The following is a 15,516-nucleotide window of genomic DNA, read 5'->3' as shown; positions in this document are numbered from 1 at the left end:
CTGTCCACACTGTGCCTTCCTGCCCAATGTCAGAACGCGAGGTCATCAGTTCTATGCCCAAGCAAATCAGCCAACTAGGGAAGTGGGCAGATTGTGAGAATATCTGCCTGCTGTCCCTGGATAAAGCACAGTTACGGCAAGTAATGGAAAAAAATGAATAGAGGAATTTCATGCTCTGCTAGAGGTAAACGGAGGATTCTAAGAAAACCTATATGCATAGAGGTTGAGAAAATAAAAAACGACCTCCTAGAGGTAGGTGAATCTAAATATAGGCGATGGAGATGCATCAAAAGACTTGAGCCATTTAGACCTGCGACGGCTTAAAAGAATGTACCGGTACTTATGGCTCAACAGCCGGTATCATCGGTGCAGCAGGCTGTCTCAAAATGGATGACCTCGATGAGGATGCATACCATGAAGGAGAGACAACCTGTTATGCTGGGAAGCGTCACTGTCGATGTTCGGTCTGCATCAAGAGACTCAATGCCGTTGAGATCTGCGATGCTAGGAAGTATGCACCCGTACTGATGGCTCAACAGCCAGTACCATTGGTATAGCAGGTTGTCTTGAAATGGATGACCTCAATGAGGATGCATACCATAATAACCTGCGAAGCTGGTGTCATCGATTGGTCTGCATTAAGAGACTTGATGCTGTATGACGCTTGTTGGGTAGTTGATGCTTCTGAGCTGGCTCCCCCGATGCTGGAAGTTCGAAGCTGATATCGATCTCAATGCAGAAGCTGTTGGTGTCGACAGCTAAGAAGATCTGGCGATGTCCATGGTTGGACTGAAGAACAGCACCTGCTAAGTTCAACAGGTCTTAAGAGAGCGTGTTTAAAGAGGAATATCGAGTACAAGTCTCAATGTAGAGTCCAGGGTTTAAACTCTGCAGCCACCCATTATGAGGGTCGGTTACAGAAATAGACCACTGGCACATACTTCCCTTCTTAAAACCCGTCAAAGGTTTCGACATGGACGGAAAAATTTTCTTGGTGCTATTAAACTCAATTTCGAAGCACGAAACTCACTGAGGAAAAAACCCTGAGATACGGGAAAAAATGACAAAGATTTCTCTTCTTATCTTTAATTAAAGGAAATAAAAACAAAAGAAAAAAAAAAATTACACGCAGCAGGAAGGCAACGCCAACTGAATGGAGTTCAGTCAAAAAGATACTTCTTCGTTTCGCGGAAAACAAAGAACTGAAGCACCTTGAGCCTCTTCGGGTGGGAAGGCAGTCACACACACGGAATGAGGGTAGTCGCAAAGCGGACTGCTGGGCAGGATGGACCACTGGTCTGACCCAGCAGCGGCAATTCTTATGTTCCCTTAAAATTTAAAGTGACAATTCATTTTTCAGACTGTCTGTGGATGATGTCACTCATATGTGAGAATATGTTGCCTGCTAGTCCTAGGATAAACTCCTGTACCCACCAACCAATAGTGAAGCTGGGAAACTTCAAACTCAATTAAGAAAAAAAAAAACCAGAGCAAGTACACAAACTTAAAAGCACACTATTCACTCGAGGCAAGATGAAAGCATGGCTCTCAATCTATTACTAAAGTTTGCAATGAAGGTCAAACCACAAATGTAACACAAGCAAAATTTTAGCTTTTGTTAGCATCTAACTTAGAAACAATACAAAAAAGGGTTCCTTACCTTCAATACCCAGTCGAATCTTTTTAAGGCCTCGCTCCTTCAACACAGATTTGGCAACATCTCTGTTTTCTATATACTTGAAAAATCTATACAATTTTGTGCTGTAAATAACTGAAAAATAAAAATATTGTTAATAACGTGTCATTTTGACATTAAGTTGTTGGTAGTAATTACCTTGAAACAAGTATTTTATAGACAATTACATTGTACACATAAGGTTAATAACAAATACTAATTCAAGAACAGACTGAATCCAGTTACTTAAACTTTTCAACCTTTGGACTTCTAGCATAAAACCAGATCCAGGGCTGGCTGGAATATAGTACCAATAAGCCTTAGTTTGCAACTACTCAGGGACCTTCCCTCCTATTTTATATCACCTCTCAACTCAATCATTGTAGCAATGGTCCTTGACTGGTGACCATATAATAAGGCTCTTTCCACCAATATGAGGCTTAAATCTGACGTACAGAACTTCTAAATTGATATGCTTCCCGATTGGCTGATCATAAAATTAAAGATCCAAAAGGCTCCTTCAATGTAAAAATGCTCACCACTCCACCTCCCAATTAAGGTCGAGGGGGGCAAATGTTTCCCATCGGAATATCCACTCTTGTTCCTTCTGACACAACCAGACCGATAAGATTCCCTCCTCGTGATAAAGTCATTGATTCCAGTACAATGCAACGCAAGTCTGTTAGATGGCCTTTCGTTAAAATCTCCCATAAAAATAAATACTATGCCCCTCCAAGAAGTCATAAGCATTAAAATTCTGGGAGTTATTTTGAATCAGAAATGATCATACCAGACCATTTTCGCCAAGTAGTCAAAAATAGTTTTTTCAAGCTTCGCATGATTAGATCCTTGGCAAAAGTACTTGACTCTTCAGCACTCAATATTCTCATTCATTCTCTTATCATCTCTAAGTTAGACTACCGTATTGCAATTCTCTTTTCAAAGATATCACTCAGAAACAAATAAGGTGCCTACAACTTATACAAAATTCCGCAATCAAAATCATAACAAACTCCAAGAAATATGACCATGTCACGCCTCTCTTAAAAATGCTCACTGGTTGCCAATTTCGCAATGAATTTCATATAAAATCGCACTTTTAACATTTAAAATCCATTTTAATCATTCCCTATCTTTCTCAATACATTCTACCACCAGAATACTACGTTCAAATGCTCATAATCTCCTTGCAGTTCCTTCTTTAGAAATTATAGGTACAAGACGCAACAAGATTTTTTCAGTCACCGCCCTTGCTCTGGAATTCAATCCCTAATTACCTTAAAGAAGAATCTATATTAGTCAAATTTAAGTTGTCTCTTAAAACCTTCTTATTTAAGGATGCCTTTGAAACCTAACTCTACTTTCCTTAGTATATGAATCCTACCAATTAGGTTTTTCATTATATTTTCTGTCATTTTTCAAAATTTTATTCTCATCCAGGTCTGTCCCGCTCCTTTCGTCCTTTCCTTTCATGTAAACTTTTTTTTCAACATTGTAGTTCTGTCCGTTACCTTATGTGCCTGTTAGTCATTGTCCATTGAATAGTACGTACATTTTTGTATGCACTGAATAATTTGAATAGAAATCACTAATGTAATGTAATGTATTTGTATTAATGTACATTTCTGTGAATTTTTTGTACTCTATTTTAAATTGTACAGCGCTTAGGTTTTTATCAAATTTTAAATAAACTGTAATCCAATGCTGAACCAAGATCTTTGTTGTTACAACCTTCTGATCGTTATATTGTTCTAGAATCAATGACTTTACCAGTAGTAGTAAATCACAGACTAGTGAACTATTTATATCCACAATAAAAAAACACAACTTACTTTGGGAATATTCTTCTCCCATTTGTGGAGGATATTCTTCATCCCAATCAACTACATCATCATCAGTAAGCACCACAATGTGACACTCTCTTTCCCCACTATGGGCACTGGCCACCATAAGTGGGAGAATCATTTCTTCCAAGTAAAATTCAAACTGTCTTCGAGCTCCATCATTTGAGAGCTCATGCATAAGGGCACCTGAAACAAGATCACAAGCAAATTTGGGAAACTGAAAAAAAGTTGAGATGTTTTAAAAGTTGCTCTCTAAAAATATCAGTCATACAAATAATGGATTTAAAGATTTTTGACCCCTTCCTCACAAAAAATTAGCACCTTATAAATCTATGTAACAAATGAACTATGGCCCAGGTTTAGCTGACCCCAATACTTCACCCACCCTCCACAATATACAACATCCCTCTCCACAAAATTACAAGTTGTTCCACATGCTCTCATATATTTCAAATCCGGCAAAATGTGGCCTCAGGTACACCTCCTCCACCCTTAGTAATGTTCAATAGAGGTAGGGATACCGGTGTTTTTATTCCTCATTGGCTCACATTCTTTTATTGCAGTTATTTAGGTAAACTTTTTAACTTTTATCCACCAAAATCTTTTTAGAAGTTTTAGAAGTTTCCTTGAGATTATACCTATTTAAACATATTAAAATAAATTGTATACTTAGCTTAGTATGCTACTGGGTTACATGATCTGACATGTTTCGTAACAATTTGCTTTATCAAGGATCCCCCAGAGCCATTATGTCCACCATCTTACTCAGAGGTTTAGCTGAGCCACTGGTAATACCTCAATTCTAACTTATAGTACCAAAGGGGTATTAAGAACAGCAATCATGACAAACTAAATGAAATGTTTAGGGTCCAACCGAAAGGGGCTACCTAGTTAAGATAACAAGATTTAGGTTCTCCACAACCTTACTTAATATTCCAGCTGTTATTCCTATTGGAAGTCTTCAAGTTGAATGAGTACCTGTGGAACTCAGCTCATCTTCAATGCATGAATACAAGGGATGGGGGCAACTGTTCTGCATTTTAAGAAGACAGTTTCATATTTGAGGTAAACAACTTTTCTTTCATTCAGTCCAGCAAAAATTTCAAACTGAATGTATTATACCCCTTACCATGGATGCTCCAAAACAGCACATAAAGAGCTGTCTACTCAAAGTGAAATGAGCTGAAATCAGAGCAGCAAATGTGCTCTCAGCAGTACATCTCTCACATTTACAAAATAACTGCTAGTGACCTACTTGTATCTAGAATAGATTACTGTTAAACTAGGCACAAACCTTTACTTGGCTGGACAAAGTACTTTATTCTGTCATAACTGTAAATTAAGGGCTCCTTTTACAAAACCGCGTTAGCGGCTTTATCACACGCTAGCCGAAAAACTGTTGCCTGCTCAAGAGGAAGCGGTAGCGGCTAGCACAGCCGGCAGTTTAGCGCCCATTAAACCACTAACGCGGCTTCGTAAAAGGAGCCCTAACTGTTCTTATGGAAGGTAAAAAGAGGATAAATATCTCAAATAGAAATTCCTCCTTTATAGTATATTCAGGATTCTAGGACCCTGATCCCCTGAGTTATATGTATACTGTAGAGGTAGCCAGATGCTTAGAGAAATTTTCTGCCAGCTTCCACCAAACTATTAACCAGAGAGAGACAGGCTGTTTCTCCCTACTGAAAACTGCTTCCTTTCTCACTCCAAGTACTTTTTGGGTTTTTCTCTACACTGTTTCTCAGGCTGAAAAAAAACACTCTGTGGGAGCAGTCTACAGAATGTGCATTTTCCCTGTTGCTACAACATCACAGACCTGTTTGCTGAATTTCTGCACTTTGAAAGATTCAGTGAACACAGAAATCCCCCCTCCTTACACAACCTGGCCATAGCCCGGCCCACTGCAATCTATCTCTCTGCAAGCAAGTCCTGTATATGGATTCCTGGGAATTGGGGGGCCTCAAAGACCCTTCATCATGGAAGCCTTCTGAGACCCTGAAGCAGAAACTGAAGAAACCTTAATAGACAGTGCAGCCAACGCATTGGATGAGGGAACCCAACTCATCACAGCAAAAGAGATACAATAATTTTAGGGTTATCCCCTTCCTCTGGGGGAAACTCCCGAGTCCCCATCCGCTAAGGGCTCCCGAGCTGAAACCCCTGCAGATCGAGGCAGCCTCAGAAGGAGGAGGGACAGCAAAGCCTGGAGATAGAAAATACTGAAGGGTGTGGTCGGATAGGACCTATAGACAACTCTTCTTTGTGAATTCTCTCTCCACCTACTGCGAATTACAGGCCAGTGAGTCTCATATCAATAGTGTGTAAACTCATGGAAACTCTACTTAAAGGAAAATTAGACACGATATTGGATGAAGGAAATCTGAGGGATCCCTGTCAACATGGATTCACTAGGGGCAGGTCATGCCAATCCAATCTCATCAGCTTCTTTGACTGGGTGACAGGAAAGCTAGACTCGGGAGAGTCTCTGGATATAGTGTACTTGGATTTCAGTAAAGCTTTTGACAGTGTCCCGCACCGTAGACTATTAAACAAGATGAAATCGATGGGGTTGGGTGAGAAACTAACTGCAAGGGTCAATGATTGGCTGAGTGGAAGACTTCAGAGGGTGGTGGTCAACGGCACCCTCTCTGAGACATCGGAGGTGACTAGCGGAGTGCCGTAGGGATCAGTCCTGGGACCATCCCTTTTCAATATATTCATAAGGGACTTGACCCGGGGGCTTCAGGGTAAAGTAGCACTGTTTGCCGACGACGCCAAACTGTGTAATATAGTAAGTGAAAGCAATCTCAAGGATAGTATGAAGCAGGATCTGATCACGTTGGAAAACTGGTCCTCGACATGGCAGCTGGGCTTCAACGCTAAGAAGTGTAAGGTCATGCATCTCGGCAGCAGAAATCCATGCAGAACATACACCTTGAATGGAGAAGTACTAGCTAGGACTTCAGAAGAACGGGACTTGGGAGTAATCATCAGTGTAGACATGAAGGCTGCCAAACAAGTAGAGAAGGCCTCATCCAAGGCAAGGCAAATGATGGGATCTATCAAGAGAAGCTTCGTCAGCCGCAAACCTGAAGTCATAATGCCACTTTACAGAGCCATGGTGAGACCTCATCTGGAATACTGTGTGCAATTCTGGAGGCCACATTACCGTAAAGATGTGCTTCGAGCTGAGTCGGTCCAGCGGATGGCCACTAGAATGGTCTCCGGACTCAAGGGTCTCTCATACGAAGAAAGACTGGGCAAATTGCAGCTCTATATTCTAGAGGAACGCAGGGAAAGGGGTGACATGATTGAGACATTTAAATACTTCACAGGTCGTGTCGAGCTGGAAGACGACATATTCGTTCCCAAGGGACCCTCGGTCACAAGGGGGCACCCGCTTAAACTCAGAGGAGGGAAATTTAGTGGTGACACCAGGAAATACTTCTTCACAGAAAGGGTGGTGGATCACTGGAACAAACTTCCGGTGCAGGTGATCAAGGCCACCAGCGTGCTCGACTTTAAGAATAAATGGGACATCCACGTGGGATCCCTACGAAGGTCGAGCTGAGGAACTGAGTCATCAGCACTCAGACTTAAGGGGGTGGGTCAGTAGAGTGGGCAGACTTGATGGGCTGTAGCCCTTTTCTGCCGTCATCTTTCTATGTTTCTATGTTTCTAGTTGATGGACAAGACTATCCACTGGTCTGGAATAGTGGGAAGGATGCTATGAAAACTTTCGCTTTACCTGCACCTTTGTATTCCCCAAGCATGCTCAGTTCATGCTGATGATCTGAGCAAGAACAGCAGTGTGGGACTGAGACAAGCCTACAATGCTAGACTGCAGGAAAAGCAAGGTAAGCTGATATAAAGGAAATTTTTAAGTTATTGGCATTTATAATGCCAAAAAGAAAGTCATATACAACTGATGTCAAATTATTGGCAGTTAAATATGCAAAAGAACATAGAATTTATGAAGATGGGTGCTATGTTTTCTCTGAATGGTGCAAAGCTGAGTAAAAACAAAGAAATTCACTCCAGGAAACACACATAAAATGGTAAATCAGACAAATGGTCAAATCTGAAACAGTAAGTACTTTTGCAACGAGATAGACTAAGAGTTGTTTTCACCATCAGTATCAAACAGAAGACCATGAAATGTAAAGACCAGTATAACCCACACCAGGCATATCCATTTGTAAAAACATATACCCCATGGGTTATTTTCATGAAATATTGAAATACAGTAAATAAAGAAAATAAAGACAAAAACAGCATTGCAAATGCAGTGTGCAATTTTAGTTAAATTTCTTTTGCCTTTTCCTTCTCAGGTTGCAGCCTCCTCTGTTTTCTCTTTCACTCCAACTGCAGTTTTGTTTCCCTTCCCACCTCCCCTTTCTGGTCTGAGTCACTCTCTCTTCCTCTAACATCCCCCCACTTCAACTTGTAGGCCTAGCATCTCTTCCCACCCTCCTTTCTGGTCCGAGTCATTTTCCCCCCATCCTCCTCTTATAGGTCCAGCATCCATGTTCCTTCCTTTCCCTCCCTCCAGCATCCATTCCTCTCCCCTCCCTTGCAGGTCCAGCATCCATGTCCCTTCCTCCCCCCACATACTTTTGGTCCACCTCCCTCCCCAGGAGTGGTCTCTGAGGGACTCCCTTCACCCTTGTAGAGCAAGTATCTCTTACCTGCGATTCTCCCAAAGCAGAGGAAAGGTCTTGCACGGGCCTGGGGGGGGGGGGCTGTCAGGTCAGGAGAGCAGGAGACTTTTTTTGTCAGCAATTTTTTTTTTTGCTGGTTGGTTGAATGCCAGTTAACTGGGATTCTACTGTATTTATAAGGTGATAAAAGCAATGGTTGGTTGTTTCAACACTTCCCCTTTCTTAATGTTAAATATTTCTGCCTGTAAATGCCCACCTCGTATTTTCACCACTCTTTTTCTTATTCAACAAATTTACCATAATTTTGTTAAAAAATGCCAGTTATTCTTGCTCTCTATAGCTATAATTCTGTCAAGATTCCTGATCCATTAAAGTAATCCTATCAACTAGAGGAAAAAAAATATTTTCTGTGTATCTGTAGAGCACTGTTATGTACTTTGTAACACAATGGTGAGATATTACTACTAGACATTCACAAATTCCATACTTACTGAGATCTCTACATTTGATAGTGCTATATTCAAATGAGATACACAAATAGTCACAAGCTTCTCTTAGTTCAGGAATAGATATTCCATCAGGACACCGGATTATCCCAGTCTTGTAGTAATCCTTATGAATTTAAAAGAAAAATAAATACCAAAATGAAACCACTATGAACAGAGCATGACTTTTAAACAAAAAGGTTTGTTTTTGTTTTTTTTATTAATCACAGTATCAGAAGTAGAATATTAAGTAATCACAGTGATGATGTTGCCTGTAGTTTGCTACCAAATGAGTATGATACCTATTTATTTTCAGGGGTCCTTTTATAAAAAGCTTAATAGAATTTTAACAAAATTTCTTTGGCTTGGTAAAACATCTAGAATAGCTTTAGTAACCTTACAAAAATCAATTAAGGAGGGAGGGGTAAATTTTCCAAATTTTTATAGGTACCATCAAGCCTATATTCTACGTCAGGGTATGTATTGGATCCTCCCAGAACTTATAGATAATGCACCAGATTGGTTATATTTGGAATGGCGCCTTATGTTTCCCCTAAATTTAGTTCATCTACCAAGTATTAATATACCTAAAAGATACAAAGAAAATAAAATAATAATGGATACTTGGAAAACATTGAGATTTACTGATAAATTAACACCCATCCCAATATACAAATCAACTAATCAATCCATATGGATAAACTCCAAGATCAAAATTGGCGGAGCTCAAATCCTTTGGAAGAACTGGATTAATGCAGGCATTAGATCTCTAGATGATATTATTTCAGAAGGTAAACTGCTGGATTTTCCACAATTGCAACATAGATTTGGTCTCAATAAAACACAAAGTTTTAAATGGTTGCAATTGAAGCAGGCCATTCAGGTTGGGTTCCCTGAATGGAAATCATTAAACAATCAATATAGTTTAAAGTTCTTATGCTTTAAAGCAGACTTCCTAGGACATCAAGCCGCATTGTGGTATAAATTAATATCTGGATATTTAAATAAAAAACCAAAAAATGGTCTAAGAGACATTTGGAGCATTGAGATTGGACATCAAATTAATGCATCTCAATGGCCACTAATTTGGTCTTGGAGAATGGGATGTACAGTGTCAGCATCTATGAGACAAACATGGTTCTTTTTATTACATAGAGCTTTTTGGACCCCTACTCGTTTACAAAAATTAGACAGTTCTAAGTCTAATAGATGCTGGCACTGTAATCTAGAACCAGGGACATTAGATCATTTATTATATCATTGTCCTTATATTAAAATTTTTTGGAATTCAATTTGGCCACAAATTAATAAATTAATGGAAAATCATATTGCAATATCATATGATACAATTTTATTTGGAACAATGATGAGAATAAAAAGTCAAATTTCACCAGAAAATAAGGAGAAATTAGGTTCTTACCTGCTAATTTACTTTCTTTTAGCTTCTCCAGACCAGTAGAGGTTAACTTTACGATTGGGTATATATCTAATCATGACCAGCAGGTGGAGACTGAAAACAAAACTTTGGGACAGTATATCCTAGCCCCTCCTCTCTATTTCCCTCAGTCTGCCGAATAGCCAAGCAGAACCAAGAACTGGAAACAACAGAGAGAAAAAACAATACTCCGAAAGGAGTAACCAATAACATACCCAAAAAATGCTGTTGGAAAATGCAGAGGAGAAATTCCCGAAGGAAGAAGGTCCCCACAGCTCGCCAGCTAAGCCAGCCGAGCCACAGCCGCTGTTCTTCAATTCTCCCCGGCCCTAGAAAAATACTAGAACCCGCAGCAAAAACCAAAAACTGCCCGCGCAACAGCCCCAACAACAACAACAACAGACAGGGTGGGGACCTCTACTGGTCTGGAGAAGCTAAAAGAAAGTAAATTAGCAGGTAAGAACCTAATTTCTCCTTCTTTAGCACTCTCCAGACCAGTAGAGGTTAACTTTACGATTGGGACGTACCAAAGCAGTCCCTCTCACGGGCGGGACCCCCGAAGGGCCGATACCAGAACACGCTCACCGAACACCGCGTCCCGACGCGCCTGAACATCTACCCGATAATGCCGAACAAATGAATGCAAGGAGGACCAAACCGCAGCCTTACAAATATCCACCGGAGGCACGAGCGACGACTCAGCCCAAGAAGCCGCCTGACCCCTAGTGGAATGAGCCTTGAGAAACTCCGGAACCGGCTTCTGACTCAGAAGATAAGCGGAAGCGATCGTCTCCTTGATCCAGCGCGCAATAGTAGCCTTAGAAGCGCCAGCCCCCCGACGAGGACCCGCCAGAAGCACAAAGAGATGATCGGAGCTCCGAAAATCCCGGGTCCGCTGCACATAAGCATGGAGGACCCGACCGACATCCAACTTGCGCAGCTGTCGTTGCTCAGAAGAACCCTCCCGACTACCCAAGACCGGGAGGACCACCGATTGATTGACATGAAAAGGAGAAACTACCTTCGGCAGAAAGGAAGGAACAGGCCGCAAAACAACCCGCTCCTTTGAAAACTCCAGGAAGGGAGCCCTACAAGAGAAAGCCTGTAGCTCCGACACCCGTCTAGCGGAAGTAATGGCCACCAAAAAGACCGACTTCAGCGTAAGGTCCTTCAACGAACAGCCATCCAACGGCTCGAAAGGAGGGCGCACTAGAACAGAGAGAACCAGATTGAGATCCCAAGAGGGAATCGAGGGCCTTATGGGAGGCCTGAGCAACTTGGCCGCCCTAAGAAAGCGAATCACATCAGGAATGGCTGACAAACGCTGACCTGTCACCAGCCCCCGAAAAGCCGACAGGGCCGCCAGATGAACCCGAAGAGAAGACCAGGCCAGGCCCCTATCCAGGCCATCCTGCAAAAACTCTAGAATGTTAGGCAGAGAAGCGCGAAAGGAGACCACTCCCCGCGCTCGGCACCATTCCTCAAACAGACGCCAAACCCGTACATAAGCCCGAGAGGTAGAAAGCCTCCGGGACCCCAAAAGTGTAGAGATCACCTTGTCGGAATATCCCTTCTTACTCAGGCGGCCCCTTTCAAGAGCCAAGCCGTAAGACAAAAGGGAGACGGGTCGAACATGGGAATGGGACCCTGCGTCAGAAGATCGCACTCGAGAGGCAGAGGAAGAGGATCCGCCACCAGATGCCTCACCAGATCCGCATACCACGGACGACGAGGCCAATCCGGAGCCACCAAGACCACCAGCCCCGGATGGCGAACAATGCGAAGCAGTACTCTGCCTACTAATGGCCAAGGAGGGAACACATACAACAGCCCCTCCGTTGGCCACGGTTGGACCAGAGCATCCAGACCCTCGGCCAGACCGTCCCTGCGACGACTGAAGAAGCGGGGTACTTTGGCGTTGCCACTTGTAGCCATCAGATCCATCAGGGGCTGCCCCCAAGCACGCACTAGCAACTGAAACGCCTCGGCGCCGAGACACCACTCTCCCGGATCCAAGAAGTGACGACTGAGGAAGTCCGCCTGAACGTTTTCTACCCCGGCAATGTGAGAGGCCGAGAGGTCCAGAAGATGCGACTCCGCCCAAACCATGAGCCGAGCCGCCTCCTGCGCCACCAGAGTGCTCTTGGTGCCCCCCTGACGATTGACATAAGCCACCGCCGTGGCATTGTCCGACAGGACTCTGACCGACTTGCCCAACAAAAGGGAGTGGAAAGCCAACAGCGCCAGCCGGACCGCCCTGGTCTCCAACACGTTGATCGACCAGGAGGCCTCCTCCGTGGACCAGGTTCCCTGAGCAGAGTGACCCAGACACTGGGCCCCCCAACCCAGGAGACTCGCATCCGTAAGGAGCACCGTCCACTGCGGAAGATCCAGACCCACCCCCTGAACTAGGTGAGGGGTCCGGAGCCACCAACGCAGACTGCAGCGCGCCAAGCCTCGCAGGGGAACCGGAACATCCATCCCGAGCCTCTGGGGAGACCACCTCCGGAGCAGAGCATACTGAAGAGGACGCATGTGGGCCCGCGCCCACCTCACCACGTCCAGGGACGCCGCCATCGACCCCAGGACCTGGAGGAAATCTCGCGCCCGAGGACACCGGGACGCCAAAAGCAGGCGAATCTGAGACTGCAATTTGCTCACCCGGGCCTCTGGGAGGAAGACCTTCCCCAAGGAGGTGTCGAACAGCACCCCGAGGTACTCCAGACGCTGAGCCGGAACCAACCGACTCTTGGAAAGGTTGACCACCCAGCCCAGCGACCGGAGAAACTCCACCACCCGAGCCGTAACCCGGTAGCTTTCCTGCAACGACTTGGCCCGAATTAACCAGTCGTCCAGGTAGGGGTGTACCAGAATGCCCTCCGACCGCAAGGCTGCCGCGACGACCACCATCACCTTGGTGAACGTCCGGGGAGCCGTGGCCAGCCCAAAGGGAAGCGCACAGAACTGATAGTGCCGACCCAAGATCGCAAAGCGCAGGAAACGCTGATGAGAGGTCCGAATAGGAACATGCAAGTAGGCCTCCGTCAGATCGAGAGAAGTGAGAAACTCCCCCGGCTGAACCGCCAGAATGACCGACCGCAGCGTTTCCATACGGAAAGAGGGAACCTTGAGAGCCCTGTTGACCCCTTTCAAATCGAGGATGGGCCGAAAAGTCCCCTCCTTCTTGGGCACCACAAAGTAAATGGAGTACCTGCCCGTGCCCCACTCCGGGGGGGGCACCGGAACTACTGCCCTGAGATCTAGCAAGCGCTGAAGGGTCTGGCGAAAAGCCTGCTTCTTCCCCGGAGTCTGACACGGAGAAGCGAGGAAAAAATCCGGCAGAGAGCGGGCGAACTCCAGGGCATAACCGTCCCGCACCACCTCCAGGACCCACTGATCGGACGTGATCTCGGCCCATTTGGGAAAAAAGTCGCGCAGCCGGGCCCCCACCGGAACCAAGGGGGGCGCCGGCAAGGCGTCATTGTGCAGGACGGGAAGCGGGGGAACCGGCGGAGGGGTTCCCTGCCCCCCGACGGGCCCCCCGAAAGGGCTGCATGCGCTGGAAGAACCGACCCCGGGAAAACCCCGGAGACTGGAAAGAAGCAGCCCCACGCCCAGGGCGATACTTGCGAAATTCCCGCAAACGCCCCCGGGCCGCACCCCCCCGAGACGCCGGGCGGGCACGGTCCTCCGGCAAACGGGGAACTTTCGAGTCCGACAGAGTCTGAATTAACTTATCCAAGTCCTCTCCAAATAAAAACGACCCCCGAAAGGGAAATTTAGTAAGCTTAGCTTTGGACGCAGCATCCGCCGCCCAAGCGCGCAGCCACAACACACGCCTTGCGGCCACGCCAAAAGCCATGGACTTAGCCGAGATCCGCACCAAGTCATACAGAGCATCCGAGAGGAATGAGGCAGCCATCTCAATCTTTGCTACCTCCTGATCCACCAGAGACCAGTCGTCAGACTCTCGATCCAAGACCCGCTCCGCCCACCGAAACACGGCGCGAGCGACCAGTCCCCCACAAATAGCCGCCTGGACCCCAAAAGCAGAGACTTGAAAATTTTGCTTAAGGATGTTCTCCAATTTGCGCTCCTCAGAGTCCCGCAAGGCAGAACCGCCCTCAACAGGCACGGTATGCCGCTTGGAAATAGCCGAGACCACCGCATCCACGACTGGCGAAGCTAACGTAGCCCGATCCCCTTCAGGAATGGGATACAGGCGAGCCATGCTGCGCGCCAGCCGAAACGGCGTCTCCGGCGTTTTCCACTGCTCAAGAATAATATCCCGAATATCCTGATGCATAGGAAAAGAGCGGGAAACGGAACGGATCCCTCGTAATAGAGGGTCCCCCACACGCGGAGTCTCCGGCGGCGCGTCCTCAAAACGCAAAGCCGAAGAAACCTGTTGAATAAGGTCAGGCAGCTCATCTCTCTGAAAAAGGCGCACCACGGACGCCTCGTCACTGGAGAACGGGAAACCCGACAACCCGCCGCCAGCTTCCGTCCCCTCCAGAGGGTCCTGGAATTCCTCAGAAGGGTCCAGGTCCTCCTCCATACCGACACGTTCCTCCGACCACAAATCCTCGTCCCACGACACCCGCGGACGCTTGGACAAGAGAGGCGGCGGAGGGGACGTCACGTCAGACGAGAGAGGCAAAGCCGCAGGGAGCGCGGAGGAAACCCCACCCCCCGAGACCCCCTGGGCGCAACCGGGACCCCCAGCCGCCTGAAAATAGGCTTTGCATAATGAAAAGAAAAAATCAGGGGAAAAACCCCCCGAGGGTCCCAAGGGACTCCCTGCCACAGCAGGGGACCCAGCAGAAACCTGCCCCTGCTTAGACAAAACAGGGGGAAGGTCACCTGAGGTGGAAGACAAAATGGAGGGGCCAGACAGAGAAGATGGCGTCTTTCCCGCCAAAACAGCTCCCTCCACAGCCTGAAGCGGCTGAGAGACCTGAATAGTCTCAGCCGCTAAAACAGGCAAGCCGGCATCAGCTGTCAAAATATCAGCTGAGAGGGAATCCTCTAAAACCCGACCGTCGGCGGCTCGGGGAATCCCTCCGTGGGCGGACGGAGAAGACCGGGCTTCTCCACCGTTCCCTGCCGACTCGCGAGGCACCATCGGCGGGGAGCTCTGGGCGCCTGCAGCCGCTGCCGACGGAGCTCCTCCACCGCACCGGCCTGAACACCGCTTGCACAGGCCGGCCGCGAGTGCCTCGCGTCTGGAGCACAATGAGCACTTTTTCCCTTTAGAAGTGCTCATTGCTCCATACGCGACCTAGCTGTAAAAAAGTGCCGGTTAGATGAAAAAATACAGTAAAATACAGTTTTCTTAAAGGGATACAACCCTCCAGACCAGCACTACCTCAGGATTTTTTTTTTTTTTTTTTTACAGAACAGACTCCACAGGCTC

General features: G+C 46.1%; 1 protein-coding gene across 2 annotated transcripts in view; it reads right to left on the bottom strand.

The window, feature by feature from the left end:
• The window catches only part of BTBD10 (BTB domain containing 10), a 42,319-nt gene that overhangs the window by 1,357 nt on the left and 25,446 nt on the right, over window positions 1–15,516 (bottom strand). For both annotated transcript variants that reach the window (XM_033928802.1, XM_033928801.1), the window contains exons 6-8: window positions 8,672–8,792; window positions 3,508–3,705; window positions 1,661–1,771 (exon numbers count right to left, since the gene is read on the bottom strand). In XM_033928802.1, the coding sequence (XP_033784693.1) occupies window positions 1,661–1,771; window positions 3,508–3,705; window positions 8,672–8,792 (430 nt within the window). The remainder of the gene's footprint in view (window positions 1–1,660; window positions 1,772–3,507; window positions 3,706–8,671; window positions 8,793–15,516) is intronic.

Source organism: Geotrypetes seraphini, chromosome 19 (genome assembly GCF_902459505.1).
Source record: "Geotrypetes seraphini chromosome 19, aGeoSer1.1, whole genome shotgun sequence".
NCBI classification, from domain to species: Eukaryota; Metazoa; Chordata; class Amphibia; order Gymnophiona; family Dermophiidae; genus Geotrypetes; species Geotrypetes seraphini.
This window is presented reverse-complemented; position numbering and strand designations above follow the sequence as displayed.